At 42.0% G+C, this 19,755-nt stretch overlaps 1 protein-coding gene and 1 pseudogene across 1 annotated transcript in view; both read left to right on the top strand.

The window, feature by feature from the left end:
• The window catches only part of LOC131709132 (zinc finger protein 665-like), a 119,554-nt pseudogene that overhangs the window by 8,759 nt on the left and 91,040 nt on the right, over nucleotides 1-19,755 (top strand).
• The window catches only part of LOC131709115 (zinc finger protein 883-like), a 45,588-nt gene that overhangs the window by 19,357 nt on the left and 6,476 nt on the right, over nucleotides 1-19,755 (top strand). Inside the window, exons 2-3 of the mRNA XM_059011049.1 lie at nucleotides 18,554-19,064; nucleotides 19,378-19,695. Coding sequence (XP_058867032.1) covers nucleotides 18,584-19,064; nucleotides 19,378-19,695 — 799 coding nt within the window. The 5' untranslated portion in view covers nucleotides 18,554-18,583. The remainder of the gene's footprint in view (nucleotides 1-18,553; nucleotides 19,065-19,377; nucleotides 19,696-19,755) is intronic.

Raw genomic sequence — 19,755 nt, 5'->3', positions numbered from 1 at the left:
CAAAACGCGAGACTGTTAAGCAGTTCCATCCCCAAAACCGGGGCTGCGTCATACCTCCGCGTCTTTTCAAGGAGAAGAACAACAACAAACGATAGAAATTTAAAAGAAAAGAAAAAGATTGCGCTCCGCAGAGTTGTATTTTTTATTATTATTATTTATTTAACAATTTGTTGCGCGCCACTTGACAAGGCGTGGACGGTAAAAAAAAAAAAGAAAAAGAAAAAGTGAGTTCCATGTTGTTGTTTTTAATTGGTGTTTGGTTGTTCTCGACGCAGTGGTGTTTTGCTGTTAGCCGCGGGTTTTTCAGCCGGTCAGTGTTTCTGTGCAGCGCAGGTATGTGATGTTCTCGTCATGGGTAGCTAGTAATGTCAGCGCGGTGTTGATGTGGTTTAACCTGCTGAACTCGGATGCGCGCAACCTCTCGATGCTCTCCTAGTGTCTGGGATAAATCCCGACTGAACTGAACAGATACTGTACGAAACTACACGTGATTGTAGATTCATATTGAATATAAACTACATGAAAACGCATTGCGTGCTGAGAGATAAGCACGTCTGTCTGTGTTGATCACTTTATAAAACATAATGTTCTTGATTACTCTATTTTATTATTTATTTATTTATTTTAACTGCAGATGCCTTAAACTAAATGATATAGACGCGGTTGTTTTAAACTAAATGATACAGACGCGGTTGTTTCTGTTATTTTGACAAAAAGGTATTTAGAGTGTATCGCGCTACAGGAAGTGGCTGAAAACCGGTGTAGGTCATCAGAATGTGGTACATCATCAGAATGTGGTACTGGTACCAAAACTTGATCCGTGTGTGCTGTCAGTGTTGTGATTGACTGCTGCACTGATCATTAGGATTAAGACAAACTGTAGATCACCCACAAAATGGTATATGTTTACAATGTTAGATAACACCATTTCTTGCTCATTAGTTAGTCACATATTTGCTGAATTGGTAGAAAAAAATGATATTAAAATGAACTTTAAAGGTCGAACAGTACTTTGCACAGCCCGACCAAGCACAGTACCTGGTGTACCACGTTTTAACATGTACCGCAAAATAAAACGGCCTGGGACTTTTATAAAAGATTGAGAAATGTTGGGGCACTGGGATGCCTGGTCACCACACACACAAATATATTATTACATTAAAACTGTTTACATTGTTTCTATTTAACTTATCAACATTCACATTACATTAGACATAGGCTATAGCCATTAAACATAGGCTATAGCAACATTATCAAAATTTCAACTTGACACTGTAAAAAACTGAAACAATTACATACACTCAAATAAATAACATTTACATGAACTCAGATAAATCCAAAATAAATAACTCAAACATGTGCATAAACTCAAATAACTCAAACATTTAAACATCACCCACATTTTTACTGTATAGTTCAGTATGTGTGAGTGAGTGTGTGTGAGTGATGGTGTGTAAATTAATTATTTTGCTCAGATGACGCAGAATCACACAGGTGAGGATCAGAAACAGTCAGGCATTTACCTGGGAAGCAAACCTCTCAATGCCTTTTTATTTAACTCTCTTCAGTTGGGTAGCTATGTTAACTTTGCCCAACATCGCTAGCTTTACCACATTCTGCATATGGGTTTGTGGCACAGTGGTTGCAGTGACGTCACGGACCAGGAAGGACTAAAGTATAAACAAAGGGCTCGGCAAAACTGAAGCGCAACCGGCGCTCAGCGCGTTTATTAAATAATATAACAAAATATTTAAACAGAACAAAAGACAGAAACAAAAGGGCACATTGGCCAAACAAAACAAACAAACAATTGTGCTAACAAATATTGTGCTGGCGGTTCCAGCACAGTAGCAGTTGTTTTCGCTTTTCTCTCCTCTCTCCTCGAGTGCAGAAAAGCTGCAGGTTTTTATACAGGTGACCATCTCCCGATTAGCAACAATTAATCAATGAATTAACTCGGGAGATGGTCACCGGCTGCACGAGTTTTTTAAATAATTAAACGAAACAAAACACACGGCTTTTCGCCGTCATATCAAAATAATAACTAAGACGAATGGCTTTGACTGCCTGCATAAAACTACAGTAATAATAACTACAACAACAACAACAACAATAATAATTGTAAAACATACATAAATAAATATAAAGGAGTGGGCCCTTTGCCACAGGGTTTTACCGTGTTCGTGCTTTTTCCGAGATGTGCTTCATGTCGCTCACCCCTCGGTCAGTCCAGGCCAAATCCGAAGCAGTTGTTCGAAGCAGCAGACATGGAAAGCAGAGCATAGCGTTGTGTGTTGCACACCCACACAGCCAGGGCTTTTTCTCGTACCATGTTCTGGAGAATGTCTGGTTGTACATTCTCCCCCTGTCACTGCTTTGCTGATTTACTGTAATATTTGGCTGATCTGGGCCCAACTCCTTGACCTGAAGTTTTTCTGGCAGAGTTCTCCGCTCAAACAGACTTTGCTGTAGAGACAGCACGGCGCTCATTGGCCTTTCTTGTTCTGTCATTGTTCATTTTCTAACAAAAATGGCTGCAAGCTACAAACTACTTCTTCTCTTTCTCCTTGTTTAATGTTCTTATTCTGAGGCTGCTGTTTGGCTACAACATTAATCGTCTTGATAAATATTGCAATATTTTATAAACCGCCATCTAGTGTGTCTAGGTGGTAACTGCATAGACTCCCCATTGGGGGTTAAATTCGCCGCCCCAAATGGGATTAATAGGAGCAGCGAAAAGCGAGGCTACAATTTCGGCTGAAAATCATAACGACGCATGCTCATAAACGGCCATCCTCCGGGCGAGACCCCCTGGAACCAGGAGAAGAGGCATACGATAAGCATAACCAGCGATTTGGCATAAAGACTTTTTTTTCCATAAAATGCACATTTGCTGTGGATAATAACAACTAAGAACGTGAGTAAATGTCAGGATAAAGCACTTCAATGTTCACAGTCGTTTTTATGCTTTTTATTTTTTTTCTTGTGTTCTGCTATGGCGGGGCGGCGCCCTAGCGCCCCTAGTGGACGATCCACCCCTGTCCACCATTATTGAGAGGAACGGTAGTTCTCTGTACAAGTTAGAAAAAACTTGTTTGAAACTACCGAGAGTCTCTATACAGCTCCAAGAGTTTAGCTGTTTTCACCATGTTGCAGCGGCAAAACTAAATCACTTAGAATTACCATCTGTACAAGTACCAAAAGTCTGAAACTTTTTTACATCAAATGTGAAAAAAAAACGTAAATACCTCTTATACACAATGAGATAGAAGTCGTCAAACTAAGGTCAAATTGTTATTCTCCTCCTTCTTTTTCTTCCTCTTCCGTCTACTGTGTAGTGACTTTTCAAACAGAAAAGCTAAATAACTGGACATCTACCAATCACGTGATTCCACATGTTGGTCAACGTCCAAATAAACCAGGGAATGCAAGCAGTTTGATATCCACACCATTTATATTAAACAATTTATTTATGTTTTAAAACAGCAAATAATAATAATAATGACCGTTGTTTGAACTCGCAACACAATGTCTTTGAAGAGCACACGGCCTCAGCCCGCTGCGCCGCTGGGCTGTTGTTGAAATGCATTAATTTAAGCTTACATCCAAGCCTGACCAGCTTTCACTGAAAACCTGAAGGTTCTGCTCGATTCTAGAAATGTTCTATTTCCTGTTTGAAAATATCCAGTTTCCTGTTTGTTTGGTAGATACCACAGAATTGAATTGTACACAAGAGTGGCATGTAGCTTCCTTGTCTAAATCTCTGATAAATTGTAGTTCCTCGTTTAATTACAAATAAATAAAGGAATCATTTAATTTAGAGAGAGCGAGAGGAACAGTAGTTCCTCATACAAGTTAGAAAAACTTGTGGGAAACTGCCGAGATTTAGTTATACAACGAGACACTAGTGATACGTCGCTTGCAGCATCTGTGGAGTAGCGGTTAGAGCACTGTGCTCCTAACTGGAGGAACGTGAGTTCAATCACAGGTGGGGAACACATTCCTGCTTTACCTAGATTGGTCCAGTAAAAAACCTGACTGTATAAATGGGTAATTGTATATCACAATTGTAAGTTGGCCTGGATAAGTGTGCATGCTAAAAAAAAAAATAATAATATGTGTGTCTGGTTGGTACTTGGATGGGAGACTGCCTGGCAATACCAGGTACTTCAAACTTTTCTTTCAAGTTTTACTTATTTAATTAACAAATAGTAGATTAAACAGCAAAAATGAGCTGATTTACTTTTAATTTATTGATGCCAGCTCACTGCACTCATCTTAAATAATAACCACCTCGCTTTGCTCACCTTAAAAAAGATTCCCGGGTCGCTGGGCTCGCCAGCTACTCACTATTATTCTCCACCACAGAGATAACACGGACATAAACAAGAAGATAGCTGCTTCTGCATCCAGCGCTCAAAGAATATCACAGACATTTGCAGAGCTTTTTTTAGATGTTATACTAATAAAATAATGACTTGGATCGCATTATTGAGGAGTTTGGTGATAAAACGAGTGATCAAGAGATGATTTATCGGTATCCTTGACTATGAAGAGGTATGTGAAAAATACAACGAACGAGGGGTGGGGCGGGGCTGGAGATGCAGTTCTGAGTGTCCTGTTGATATGCAGAGCCTTTTAAACCTGTTTTACTGTGAAAAAAATACTTGTAAACAGCGTGTCTAAAATAAACTGTGTGTGTGAAAATAAATTGGACCTGACACGCCTGAGACGCGCTGAATAAATGAACCACACAGTGTTTAAATCCTAAACACATTTCAAATCATAAACCCATTGCTGTGTTTTGAAAGTGTGACAAATAAGTGTTTTACAGTGTAGCTTTTATAGTTTTTGTTCTATTATTTCACAAACACAACATTTTACCCAAATGTATGAAGGTCAGACACCTGGTTTTGCTCATTACACACTCTTATCTTAGCCACTGTACTATATGTGCTTAAACAATTTTTCTGTTTTCTTGATTTATCTGTAGTTTTTTTTGTTTCCCCTACAAAATGTCTCCAAAACCATAACTTTGGTTTAAATTGACACATTACTTTGGGGCCAGCAGTGTGAAGTAGTGGTTAGGGCTCTGGACTCTTGACCGGAGGGTTGTGGGTTCAATCCCAGGTGGGGGACACTGCTGTTGTACCCTTGAGCAAGGTACTTTACAGACAACTGTATAAATGGGTAATTATATGTAAAAATAATATGATATCTGTATAATGTGAAATAGTGTATAATGTGAAATAATGTGACATCTTGTAACAATTGTAAGTCGCCCTGGATAAGGGCGTCTGCTAAGAAATATATAATAATAATATAAGGGTATCTCCAGCACGGCCTAAAGACAGATAATCAATCACCACGTTCATATTTGGAATGTATGGTACTTTCAATGGAGAGATATTGAGCACAGAGTGTAGCGTCTGTCTCAATAAATTGCAGTTTGACTAGAGGGAGAGCAAATATGACCATTTATGGGCATTTGTGTAGGGGGTTTTACAGCTTTGCTCTGCTTGCTTGCATGGGGGATGGGAGAATCTCAGAGATAACACATGCAAAGGAATGTGTGTATGAGGTCTGGAGACTTGCCACGTATAGGTATAGTGAGGAGGGGTCATAAATGACATCATTAAAAGGGTGTGTTTTGGAATCTACAAAACTGAAGTGAATGCATTGTGTGGTGCTCAGTTCTACCAATCTCACTGCAAAGTGATCTCGAGGAGTCGAATGGGTCAAAGTTCAAGTATATTTTCCTCTAGAGGAATTCTGACATTTTGACGTCTACTTTGATTTTATCCTTGTATTATAATATTATACGTCCCACCCATCCTAGCCCTAAACCAATTATATGGAGACGTGGCCCGTAGTCATGGATATGACCCACGCAAAAAAAAATAGTAGATTAGTGATTGGACGGCCGAGATATGACATAAAAGGTCATGGATCATATCCGATCAGGACTGCCTGTGGGTCGTTACAAGTGGAAATGTCTCCAATTAGGAAGGACTTCACAGTAAATGGTTGAGGGGCTCATTTTTACACGTTGCTTGTACTTTGCACAAGAATGTCTGTAATCACTCACTCGATGGAATCATTACTAATTTACAATGTATTTAGTTTGCATTATATTTGCATATCCAACTGTTTAAACACCATCTATAGCCAGTTTAAACTGTCATGGATAGGCAAGGAATGCTTATTTGAAGCTGTTGAAGGGCATGGTCTCTTAAAACTCATAAGTGAGGTCTGATAAACCCCTACGCATGACTATATATTGATGGACATTACACAAGCAAATAAGATGTCCTTTTATAGGAATACCATGTTCTTTATCAAAAATGGGTTTTAATATTAACATTTGATAAAGGAAAACATTTGCTTTAATGAACTGCCATATATATATATATATATATATATATATATAAACACGTAGCTTTCGAGTTAAGGGGAATGAAAGCAATGAATAGAGAACAAGGGGTAATTGGGAAATATGCAATCAAGCATTACAAGAGCCAATCAAATCGCGTGAAAGTCACCTAATGGCTTCTCTCTCTCTTATCACAATGTTATTATTATTATTATTTATTTCTTAGCAGACGCCCTTATCCAGGGCGACTTACAATTATTAAGGGATATCACATTATTTTTACATACAATTACCCATTTATACAGTTGGGTTTTTACTGGAGCAATTTAGGTAAAGTACCTTACTCAAGGGTACAGCAGCAGTGTCCCCCCACTGGGGATTGAACCCACAACCCTCTGGTCAAGAGTCCAGAGCCCTAACCACTACGCCACAATGCCTCCAAGCTTTCCCACTCCTGTTGACGTCATATTCCTCTGACAGACAAGAACCAATCAAAAAGCAGGACTGTTAAGCAGTTCCATCCCCAAAATGGGGCCTGTGTCATACCTCAGCGTCTTTTCAAAGAGAAGTCACTTCACCTCCTTGTGCTCCGTCTTTCGGGCGAGACGTAGTTGTAAGTGACTCTGCAGCTGATGCATCGTTCACACACCCTAGTCTCTGTAAGTCGCCTTGGATAAAGGTGTGCTAAATAAATAAAAAATAATAATAAAAAGTTCCATCCCAAAAACCAAGCCAGTCGCTGCGTTCTAGTAGCGCAAGCTTTTGGGAGCCTGCATCGACTTTGCGTCAAATGACGTGGGTCTGCACGCACAACACCTGTCCCAGTAAGGCAAACTGCTTGGCCGCAGCCAGAACTGACAGCAGAGGTGACGCATGCTCTGGGTGTTGAGTCTGCGCATATGCTGCAGATTCTAAAAGGAGCTGCGCAGAAGCAGACCCGCCCTATAAACAATGGAAGAGCGCCAGCCGTGCAAGAGGGGCTTTGAGAGCCATGTGCAGGATTAGTGAAGGGGATACCGCCACCTGGTGTGGGGGTGTGAAATACATGCGAAAACAGCTTGCATAAATTACAACCTATTATTGTAAACGACATATATGTGCATATATTATGCTACAATTAACTACAATTGCTTGAACAGACCTATAATAAAATAATAATAACAATCTGGACACCTGCAGCAATGCAGGATTTGTTGTCTGTCCAGTTCGTTTATCTTGTCTGTCTTATTTTGTCCTGCTGCTGTCCAGATTATTTGTTGTTGCGGCCCCACAGGAATCCCCTCTTTCTTTTATTTTCAAATAAACCTGTATTAAGAATTAACAGCGTTTCCCCTGAGTCCTGCTTCACAGACATGACAATGTTACTATATATATGTATGTGTGTGTGTGTGTGTGTGTTTATTTATACAGGCATTTCCAGTACAGCTTGCAGAGCAGGTTACATTGCTCTAGTTTATTAAATGACATGTATAGTGTTCTGTCTCAAAGACGGCCAGAGTGGGTGGCGTCAGACCAGAGAGGAATACACAGACAGAGACGGTGGTGATGATGAGCTGAGTGCAATGGCTGCACTCAGCGTTTATTAACAAATAAAAGGTTTAAACAACGGAATACAAAACAGGACACGGCACTACACGCCAAAATAAATAGACATACAAAACGGACTAAACACTTAACAAACGGTGCACGGAGACAAACAAACACGGTGAGTACAAACACTTATCTTTACGATTTTACTTTACTTTACTTTTACTCCTCTCTCTCTCTCACCCGTTCTCCTCTTCCGAACACCCAACCCTGACTGCCTAAAAATGTGCCTATTTATACTGTTGTGCTGGGATTCAATTACTAATTAATTATTCACTTGAATCCCAGCACGTGAATTAATTCTGTGCAACCCCGTGCTCACATATTACATTTAACCAGCACGTGAAGTGATTTGTGCCCTCCTCGTGCCTACATACAAATCTACACTTTTTAAATACACGTGAAACACAGACCCGTTTATATCCCGTGTACCAATCTATACACCAACATTTACACACGCAACATACAACACATAACACAAATGCACACAGGGGCGGGGCGCTTTGCCACATATACCCCCCCTTGTGCGCAGCACACATGGCCTCAACGGCCACCTCCCCCCTTAAAAATCCAGCAGTCCAGGACAAAGTCTCGGGCTGGGAAGGGAGGCTTCAGTGGGCCCATGGCTGGCCATGCTGTCAGCACCCCTGCCGGTAGTGGCACGGCTGACAGCCTGTTGGTCCCGTCCTGCAGCGAAAAAGCTGCGGGGGCAGGTGGTCCCCCGACCTCCCCCTTCTTCGTAGCCGGCAGCTCCCTCCTGTGGGGCTCCGGCCACAAGAACTCCTGCAGCGAAACTGCTGCTGGGGAAAGTGGTCTCCAGACCTCGTCCCCCTTCTTTGTAGCCGGTAGCTCCCTTTGGTGGGGCTCCGACCACAGTACTGCCGGCAGCGAAGAAGCTGCAGTGGGAGCAGGTCTCCGGACCTCCCCCACGATCTCCGGCAGCGAAACTGCTGCAGTGGGAGCAGGTCTCCGGACCTCCCCCACGATCTCCGGCAGCGAAACTGCTGCAGTGGGAGCAGGTCTCCTGACCTCCCCCACGATCTCCGGCAGCGAAACTGCTGCTGGGGTTGGTGGTCTCCAGACCTCCTCCCCCTTCTTCGTGGCCGACAGCTCCCCTTTCTGGGGCTCCGGCCACCGTACTCCCCGTGGTGGAGGTATGGGAAGCAGAGACAGCTCCTGCTGTTCTGCTTCTGGAAGTGGCAGAGGCAGCTCCTGCTCCTTTGCTCCTGCCGGTGTAGGTGGCGGAGGCAGAGGCAGCTCCGGCTGCTCTGCTCCTGCCGATGTAGGTGGCGGAGGCAGAGGCAGCTCCTGCTCCTCTGCTCCTGGAAGTGGCAGAGGCAGCTCCGGCTGCTCTGCTCCTGCCGGTGAAGGTGGGAGCAGCGTGTAGTCTCCCCCTTTTTCAGGGGACTGGTGCTGCTCTGCCTCTCTTGCAGCGGACTGGTGCGGCTCTGCTTCTGAAGGGGAAACCAGCAGGCATTCTTCCTCTGCTGGTTGGGCTGGGGAAACCAGCAGGCATTCTACCTCTGCTGGTTGTGATGGGGAAACCAGCAGGCATTCTTGCTCTGCTGGTGAAGGTGGGAACAGCTGCCTCTCAGGCTTCGGATTCCCGCGGTCCCCCCGTCTGGGCGCTGGACGCTCGCGGTCCCCCCGTCTGGGCGGTGGACGCTCGCGGTCCCCCCGTCTGGGCGCTGGTTCCTCCTCTTCATACTGGGTGGGGCATATGGCTAACGTGTGCCCATAAGCCCCACAGCCAGGGCATAACTCTGCTGCGAGGTTCTTTAAAAAAACCTCCCAGCCATCATCCTCGACCTCCTCCCTTTTGGGCTGTGGACGCCCCGACTCCTCCCTTTTGGGCTGTGGACACTCGGGTTCCCCCCACTCAGGCGTAGGACGTTCGGGTTCCTCCCACTCAGGCGTAGGACGTTCGGGTTCCTCCCACTCGGGCTGTGGACGCTCAGGCTCCTCCCACTTGGGCTGTGGACGCTCAGGCTCCTCCCACTCGGGCTGTGGACGCTCAGGCTCCTCCGACTCGGGCTGTGGACGCTCAGGCTCCTCCGACTCGGGCTGTGGACGCTCAGGCTCCTCCCACTCGGGCTGTGGACGCTCAGGCTCCTCCCGCTCAGGTACTGGAGAGGGCAGCGACTGCTCCTCTCCCTCTTGCTCACTGGAAGGCATCCCTCCCATGTCTGCAGCTAGGTAACCCAGCACCACAATGGTGAGGTCATGAACGGATGCCGGGTTGTGCTGTTGCTCCCAGTCCTCCCATCGTTTCCCATCTCGCATCTGCAGTGCGTGAATAACCATGGGGAGGTCACTGGCGAAGTTCCCCTCGGGGTGCACCAGCCAGTCCCATATTTCCCGGGACGGTGGGGAACCCGGTGGCAGTGGGGGTAGAGGGGTGGCTACTGCCCCGTTGTGGCTGTCCTCCTCCCAGCCCGGCATGCAGGATGAGGGCTGCAGCTGTTGTTGTTGCTGCTGCTGCTTCTGCTGCTTCCTGCAGCTCTTTCTTCCCATCCTCGCTTTACTATTTTTTTTTTTTTTTTTTTTTCACAAAACCCCCTCTCCTGGTCTGACGCTTGGAGGCGCTATTATCCCACGATGACACCACGTGTCACAAAGACGGCCAGAGTGGGTTGCGTCAGACCAGAAAGGAATTCAAACACAGACAGAGACGGTGGTGATGATGAGCTGAGTGCAATGGCTGCACTCAGCGTTTATTAACAAATAAAAGGTTTAAACAACGGAATACAAAACAGGACACGGCACTACACGCCAAAATAAATAGACATACAAAACGGACTAAACACTTAACAAACGGTGCACGGAGACAAACAAACACGGTGAGTACAAACACTTATCTTTACGATTTTACTTTACTTTACTTTTACTCCTCTCTCTCTCTCACCCGTTCTCCTCTTCCGAACACCCAACCCTGACTGCCTAAAAATGTGCCTATTTATACTGTTGTGCTGGGATTCAATTACTAATTAATTATTCACTTGAATCCCAGCACGTGAATTAATTCTGTGCAACCCCGTGCTCACATATTACATTTAACCAGCACGTGAAGTGATTTGTGCCCTCCTCGTGCCTAAATACAAATCTACACTTTTTAAATACACGTGAAACACAGACCCGTTTATATCCCGTGTACCAATCTATACACCAACATTTACACACGCAACATACAACACATAACACAAATGCACACAGGGGCGGGGCGCTTTGCCACATGTTCCTGTTCTTATTGCTGTCTATTGATTAAACTACAAACAATAAAGGTAAAGCAGACCTCAAATGATGCCCTTACCGGTTAACTGTTGGTTTGGAATGTATTTGGTCTAATGTACACATACATACACATATAAAATATGTGCTAATGTTGTAAGCTAAATGTCACTTTCACAACAGATATGAAAGTACATAAGCTTTCTCCTGTGAAAGTAGTTATCCATAATTATCACATTTAATAATATACTAACAAGTAACCCACATGTACTTAAAACACATCTGAATGGTTAAAGTGTGATAAAGCCACATTGTTATCCTGAGTGATTCATTCAACCCACCTGTGTGTATCTGTGTCTATAAAAGCTATGTTAGTGGCAGCCACTTCCCTGGTGAGCATCCATAATGGAAAAGCTGGATATTAAACTAATTGATGGCATGGCAACTATCACACCTGCAGAGAAGGAAAGAATTCAGTCAAGTACGAAATATTAATACTGATAATAAACTAAACCCCATTTAAGAATGCATTATTGAAACGTACATGATGTGTATCAGTGATATTGTGTGTTCATGTTTGATTTGTCACTATAACTACTACAACAAATATGTTCTTGAAGACATCGAAAGCTGTTATAAGGAACATGAGAGAAATGTTTTACAGAGAGCACCTGTCATCTTCACAACCCTGTAATACGATAACTACAACAGCCCTGTAATACGATAACTACAACAACCCTGTAATACAATAACTACAACAACCCTGTAATACAATAACTACAACAACCATGTAATACAATAACTACAACAACCCTGTAATACGATAACTACAACAACCCTGGAATACAATAACTACAACAACCCTGTAATACAATAACTACAACAACCCTGGAATAGAATAACTACAACAACCCTGTAATACAATAACTACAACAACCCTGGAATACAATAACTACAACAACCCTGTAATACGATAACTACAACAACCCTGTAATACAATAACTACAACAACCCTGTAATACGATAACTACAACAACCCTGTAATACAATAACTACAACAACCCTGTAATACAATAACTACAACAACCCTGGAATACGATAACTACAACAACCCTGTAATACAATAACTACAACAACCCTGTAATACGATAACTACAACAACCCTGGAATACAATAACTACAACAACCCTGTAATACAATAACTACAGCCTTTTGTTGTTGTGCATTTGCATTGGTATTTGTTTAGACAAACCCTAACCTTAACCCTAACCCTTTACCAGACCTGTTAGCTCCTCTTGATACAATGCATATTCCGACTTCATGTAATGCCACAGTTATATATCCACTAATCTTTGCTCATCCTATTTCATGCAGATCTTAAATATGCCAGTAGGCTTTTCAGTGATGTACTGAAGAGCCAGAGCCCAGTGCACCCAAAAGGTGAGTTATGTGTGTGCATATTTCTAAACTGTATTGTAGGGAGAGTTCACTTGTGTTTGTTTGTGATCAGAAGCCATATATATATATAGAACATATTTTAATTAAGAATGTCAGTGAACTAATAGTACCACTGGATACACTAGTTTGGTTACTGGACTCCATCACTTTATGCAGTTATATTTTCTGTTGCATTTTGTTTATCCTTATAGTAAATGCAATCATTATGGGACGAATATGTATTTGTGTAAAATGTAGCATTTAATTAATTGTACAAAGGCTAATAAAATAGACAACTAATGAAAAATGTATTTGTGCTGTCTACATCGTTTGACCTTTTCTGAGGTTGCTGTAATTGTTGAAGGTGGTGGAGCACGAAGGGAAACTCAATTGCTTCTATCTCTTCTGCAATGGCAAAATCAATGAAGTTGGTCGCTATGTTTGCTCAGTGGACCGCGCTGGGAAACCTCCTAAATCTGTCCCAGCTCCGTCTACGCCGGCGGTGACGTCAGAGGCAGACTCCCGCTGGCGACGCAGGATTTTTAGGAGTTACTAGAGCGCAGGCAGAGTCATACCTCAGCGCATTTTCAAAGAGAATAAAAACAACGACAAACGCCTGAAATTTAAAAGAAAAGAAAAGAAAAAAAAACCGACTCAGCCCTGCACAGTTCTTTTTAATTTATTTAACATTTTGTTGCGCACCAGTTGACAAGGCGTGGTCGATAAATAATAAAAAAGTGAGTTCCATGTTGTTGTTTTTAATTGGTGTTTGGTTGTTCTCGACGCAGTGGTGTTTTACTGTTAGCCGCGGGTTTTTCAGCCGGTCAGTGTTTCTGTGCAGCGCAGGTATGTGATGTTCTCGTCATGGGTAGCTAGTAATGTCAGCGCGGTGTTGATGTGGTTTAACCTGCTGAACTCGGATGCGCGCAACCTCTCGATGCTCTCCTAGTGTCTGGGATAAATCCCGACTGAACTGAACAGATACTGTACGAAACTACACGTGATTGTAGATTCATATTGAATATAAACTACATGAAAACGCATTGCGCGCTGAGAAATAAGCACGTCTGTCTGTGTTAATGACTTTATAAAACATAATGTTCTTGATTACTCTATTTTATTATTTATTTATTTATTTTAACTGCAGATGCCTTAAACTAAATGATACAGACGCGGTTGTTTTAAACTAAATGATACAGACGCGGTTGTTTTAAACTAAATGATATAGACGCGGTTGTTTTAAACTAAATGATATAGACGCGGTTGTTTTCGTTATTTTGAGAAAAGGTATTTAGAGTGTCGCGCTACAGGAAGTGGCTGAAAGCCGGTGTAGGTGCAGAACGTGGTACATCATCAGAATGTGGTACTGGTACCAAAACTTGATCCGTGTGACGTCAAAAAATGGTACGCTGTCAGTGTTGTGATTGACTGCTGCACAAATCACTAGGAATAAGACAAACTGTGGTTCACCCACAAAATTGTACATGTTTACAATGTTAGATAACACAATCTGTTGCTCATCAGTTAGTCACATATTTGCTGAATTGGTTATATATATATATATATATATATATATATATATATATATATATATATATATATATTAAAATTAACTTTAAAGGTCGAACAGTACTTTGTATTTGTTCAGATGGGCGTTAACTTTTTTTCTGAGCTAAAATTATTTGCACAGCCCGGGCACGCGCAGTACATGGTGTACCACGTTTTAACATGTACCACAAAATAATACGACCTGGGACTTTTTTAACTTAACATATCCTGTTATACAGACTTTTCAGCACGATAGGCTTTTTACAGTATATAGTGAGTATTAATGGGCTTTTTAATTAGTGTTAATTAGACATTCTGTAATAACACAGGGATGTGATAAAATCAATGCTGAAGCGACCTTATATTTATATGACAATTGTTATTTTGCACAGTTTAAGCTGTGTCTGAATGAACCACGAACAGCGAGTCCAGCCTTTGATATGGAGACACCACGCACACACTTAACTTGAGCTTACATTAAACTATAATGTGGGCACATTTTAAGGTCTTTATTGTAAAAAGGTCTTCACAGAATTAAAAAATAACTTAATACAGTCGGTAAAATTCCTTAGTAACAAAACTAATCTGTACACAAAATATTAAGGCATTGTCGGGTGTTCAATATGCTTTTAGTACTCGCATACACACACATGCGTACACGCACACACGCACACGTGTGGAAGGCCATCCAGGTCAGAAACACACTATTTAGTGCATCTTCAAATATTTAGTACATGCAGGGGCACTGGACCCTCCAATAATCATCTCCAAAATATTGATTTCTGCCCTTTCTGTCACTGACACTCACACACTAAACGTATTTCATCATAAAGTGTAGTTAAGGACTGGCGCGTGTGTCCCTTTAATGTTTGAGTCCAGCTGTAGTAGTACAATTAGTGGATTAACCGCACATTTTAAAAATGATGCTATTTTATGCTAAACTGAAAACTGTTAATATACTAAAGGGAAAGCACTTGTGAAGCTGAATCGAGAGCTTCAATGCAGAGTTCCTGAAATGCAGTGTGATTTATTCGTACACCACATTGACCCTGTTTTAACGCTCGGGAATCGGACAATGAAATGTCTTTGTCAGAACTCATGAAGCTCTGTAAAGAACATGACCTGGACTTCTGTATCCTGATGTATTCCACCTACAGGTGCTTTGGGCCGCGCTACCTGTTACAGCTGCAACTGCAGAAAGATGTGTCAGTGATAAAAAGCTCCACAGCGTATGGAGTTTCATTGAAATGGCGAGTGTAATGCTATTTATTTATATAACCATATCAACACACACCACACACATTGTGTGTGTATATATATAGATATATATATATATATATATGTTTTTTTGTTTTGTTTGTTTAATGTGTCTCCACAATTGCGGTGTTTATTTCACATGCCCCTGAGTACACACGTTGATTTTGATCAATATATAAACTATTATTATTATTATTATTATTATTATTATTATTATTATTTATTTCTTAGCAGACACCCTTATCCAGGGCGACTTACAATTGTTACAAGATATCACATTATTTTTACATACAATTACCCATTTTACAGTTGGGTTTTTACTGGAGCAATCTAGGTAAAGTACCTTGCTCAAGGGTACAGCAACAGTGTCCCCACTGGGGATTGAACCCACAACCCTCCGGTCAAGAGTCCAGAGCCCTAACCACTACTCCACACTGCTGCCCGACTACTCCACACTGCTGCCCTAAACTACATGTTCTAAACAAATGTAAATGAACTACGTATTTTTCTCCGTAGGGGCTGGTCATTTTACAGTCATGCAGCGTCATTACAAGAGTAGCCAGTCGCCTCTGGGATAACATCTTTTTAATTTCAGACTTTTTACGGTTAGAAAAAAAAATCAAGAATAATGAAAATTGCAAACCATGCCGGTGAGAGATTTTCTTCCACAGTGCAAATCTAGATTTGCTGAGTGCTGCCGACTTCTTGAGACAGACCGTGTTGAGCGTGACACGGTTCAGTTTGTATTGACTTCTTGAGACAGACCGTGTTGAGCGTGACACGGTTCAGTTTGTATTGACTTCTTGAGACAGACCGTGTTGAGCGTGACACGGTTCAGTTTGTATTGACTTCTTGAGACAGACCGTGTTGAGCGTGACACGGTTCAGTTTGTATTGACTTCTTGAGACAGACCGTGTTGAGCGTGACACGGTTCAGTTTGTATTGACTTCTTGAGACAGACCGTGTTGAGCGTGACACGGTTCAGTTTGTATTGACTTCTTGAGACAGACCGTGTTGAGCGTGACACGGTTCAGTTTGTATTGACTTCTTGAGACAGACCGTGTTGAGCGTGACACGGTTCAGTTTGTATTGACTTCTTGAGACAGACCGTGTTGAGCGTGACACGGTCCAGTTTGTATTGACTTCTTGAGACAGACCGTGTTGAGCGTGACACGGTTCAGTTTGTATTGACTTCTTGAGACAGACCGTGTTGAGCGTGACACGGTTCAGTTTGTATTGACAATGTACTAAATTGACATTGTCGTGTTTCTTTACAAACACAAAAATAAATACAAAAAGAAACATTTTAACAAAAACACTTGCTCACAGAGTGAAATCAAACAGTTAAAACAAAACAAAGTCACGAACACTAAAATAAACAAAACAGACCCTGGGTCAGGCTGGGCAGTTTCCTTCACTGTTTCTGCACAAGGTTTTTAAACAATAACAAAACATCAGATTTTTAAAAAATACAAAACAAAACACAAGGCTGCGCCATCATATTTATACATTCTATTAATAATACAGTCATATTTATACATTCTATTAATAATACAGTCATATTTATACATTCTATTAATAATAGTCATATTTATACATTCTATTAATAATAGTCATATTTATACATTCTATTAATAATACAGTCATATTTATACATTCTATTAATAATACAAAGCCTCTATACAAGCAGGGCTGTGCCCTGCCCCCGCTAATAGTGTGCAGGGCTCTCTCCTGCTTCCCTGCTGCAGGCTCTCTTACAACCGTATTGTCAATAAAATGCACAGTACTACTACATTTATAATACTTTTCATTGTACTGTCAATGAAATTTGATTTCAGTGTTACTGTAGCTTCAGTAGAAACTCAGTATGCATTTGGCATTATTTTATTACTGTAACGTCAAGCTTGGCAAATGTCTGTGATATTCTTTGAGCGCTGGATGAGGAAGCAGGTATCTTGTTTGTTTATGTCCGTGTTATGTCTGTGTTGAAGGGACTATCTATCTGACTATCTGTACAGATCTGCCTCCTTATTTTTTTTTTTTCGGCTGCTATCGGTCTCACTCAGCCATTGAAAGCTTTTCTCTGCTTTTTCCTGAGAAAAAATGACTAGAGACCTGCGCTTGACATCTTTTTGATGATGTCGGACCGTGTTGGAAAACATGGAACAAGTATTGAATAGCAGTTTGCTACGCATGAGGAATGACGGCTGTATTCATGTTATTTTTCTGAAAAGTGATTTAACATTGGATAGAAAAAACTGTTAGTTCCAAAAATGCAAGCACTGCTGTGATAGATGAAAGCTGCAATATGGTAGAGAAGTTACTCTGAAGTTGTAACAACTGAAAAAGATTCTTTTGTGTCAAAGCAAATGGCTGGCCAGCAGCACGCGGCTGTACAAACAAGTCCTTTGATCTCCAGCCCTGACATGAAAGAAGCTTGCCGTTCGGGGAGTCCACTGGGGTATAAAACTAGTTAACAGGTTTTTGCTTAGAAAATACAGCTGGTTTATGACGGGGTCATAAAGCTAGTTTTCAAGGGGACTGAAGGAGCCAGGCTCTAAGACTTCAAATAGATCAAAAGAGAAAAGGTCTCAAGAAGATGACAAAAACCAGATGTATGGACCTTTGTGGCACCAGGGGTGTGAAGAATGCACTGAGTTCAGAGGTCTTCACACTAGATCACACACACACACTCACACACACACACACACTCGCACATGAAATATATGGTAACAGGATAATGAGTTGTACCTTTTCTATTGGTTGTGTCAGAGAAAGAGGAGGAGAGAGACACCTATGCAGAAGGGTATTTAATGTCATGCAACAATTGTAAGAACGAGTATTCTGTTTGTCCTGTACCTGGGACCAGACTCCCTGCATATTTCAATAAACCTAACAACTGACAGACCGGAAAGGGAAAATTGTAATGTCAGACCTGGTCCAACATGGCCGCAAAGGGTTAAACTTTTTCAACAGATAAAATCCTATGATATTATAAATTTATTAAAAGAAATTCTGTGTTCCTTCAATAGTAAAGCCACTCCTGCTATAATGCCAGATTGCATTTGTCCCTTGAATGCCGTTCATTACACTATTTAAATTGATACATGATTATTTTTTCAGCAGCTACTAAACAGAATCCCGTGTGCTGCCATGGACAGTGTGAAGATGGAATCTGTCCAGATTAAAGAGGAGTTCCCTGAACTTGAACCTGTCCCCATTAGAGTGGAGTTCTCTGGGCTGGCTTCCCTCCCCATTAAACAGGAGCTCTGTGAGATACAATGTGACAGCAGTCAGCCAGAGGACTCTGACATTAAAGCTGAGCACAATGAATTGGAGATCCCCCAGATGGAAGAATCCCTTCCTGTGAAACAAGAAGAGGTTCTGGAAACTGTCCGTATTAAACAGGAGCCCCCTGAAGTAGAGTTTGACGACATGGAACCAGTGAAGGAAGAATCTGAAGACTTCAAACCAAACATCCTTGAGCAGGAGCCTGTACGCCTGCGGGAGTGTAGAGTGGTGCTGGAGAGAATCTGTGTGAGAGAGCAAGGCGCTGGAGAGGAAGGCTCTCCCAACAGCATGCAAGGAGGTGGAAAGGAAGACGGGCGCTCCCATTCAGAATGCAGTCTAGCAGGTGAGTGACTCCCAGTAGCTGTGACATTGCCATTCTAGATTGTGTGAAATCCACAGTGTGGTTGAAAGAGAGGGAGCATATTAGTTAGATTACTTTAAAACTTGTCCAATCCGGCATCGCTTGGGACTGGAAAGTGGTGCAGGATTAGAGAGTTACTGTAAAACATTGAATACTGACCTAAAGGTAAAATGACAAAACTATCTGAACACTAAACAACTGTGTTACTGTACATACACAGTGTAATAAACACAGTAATGCTTCAGCAAACTCTTCACCTGTTATTATCACAAGCCTGTTTAACCCATTCCCATAGAAAGACCTTCACATGAATTGGAGATCCCCCAGATGGAAGAATCCCTTCCTGTGAAACAAGAAGAGGTTCTGGAAACTGTCCGTATTAAACAGGAGCCCCCTGAAGTAGAGTTTGACGACATGGAACCAGTGAAGGAAGAATCTGAGGACTTCAAACCAAACATCCTTGAGCAGGAGCCTGTGCGCCTGCGGGAGTGTAGCGTGGTGCTGGAGAGAATCTGCGTGAGAGAGCAAGGCGCTGGAGAGGAAGGCTCTCCCAACAGCATGCAAGGAGGTGGAAAGGAAGACGGGCGCTCCCATTCAGAATGCAGTCTAGCAGGTGAGTGACTCCCAGTAGCTGTGACATTGCCATTCTAGATTGCGTGAAATCCACAGTGTG

The sequence above is a fragment of the Acipenser ruthenus genome, chromosome 41, assembly GCF_902713425.1.
Source record: "Acipenser ruthenus chromosome 41, fAciRut3.2 maternal haplotype, whole genome shotgun sequence".
Lineage (NCBI taxonomy): Eukaryota > Metazoa > Chordata > Actinopteri > Acipenseriformes > Acipenseridae > Acipenser > Acipenser ruthenus.
This window is presented reverse-complemented; position numbering and strand designations above follow the sequence as displayed.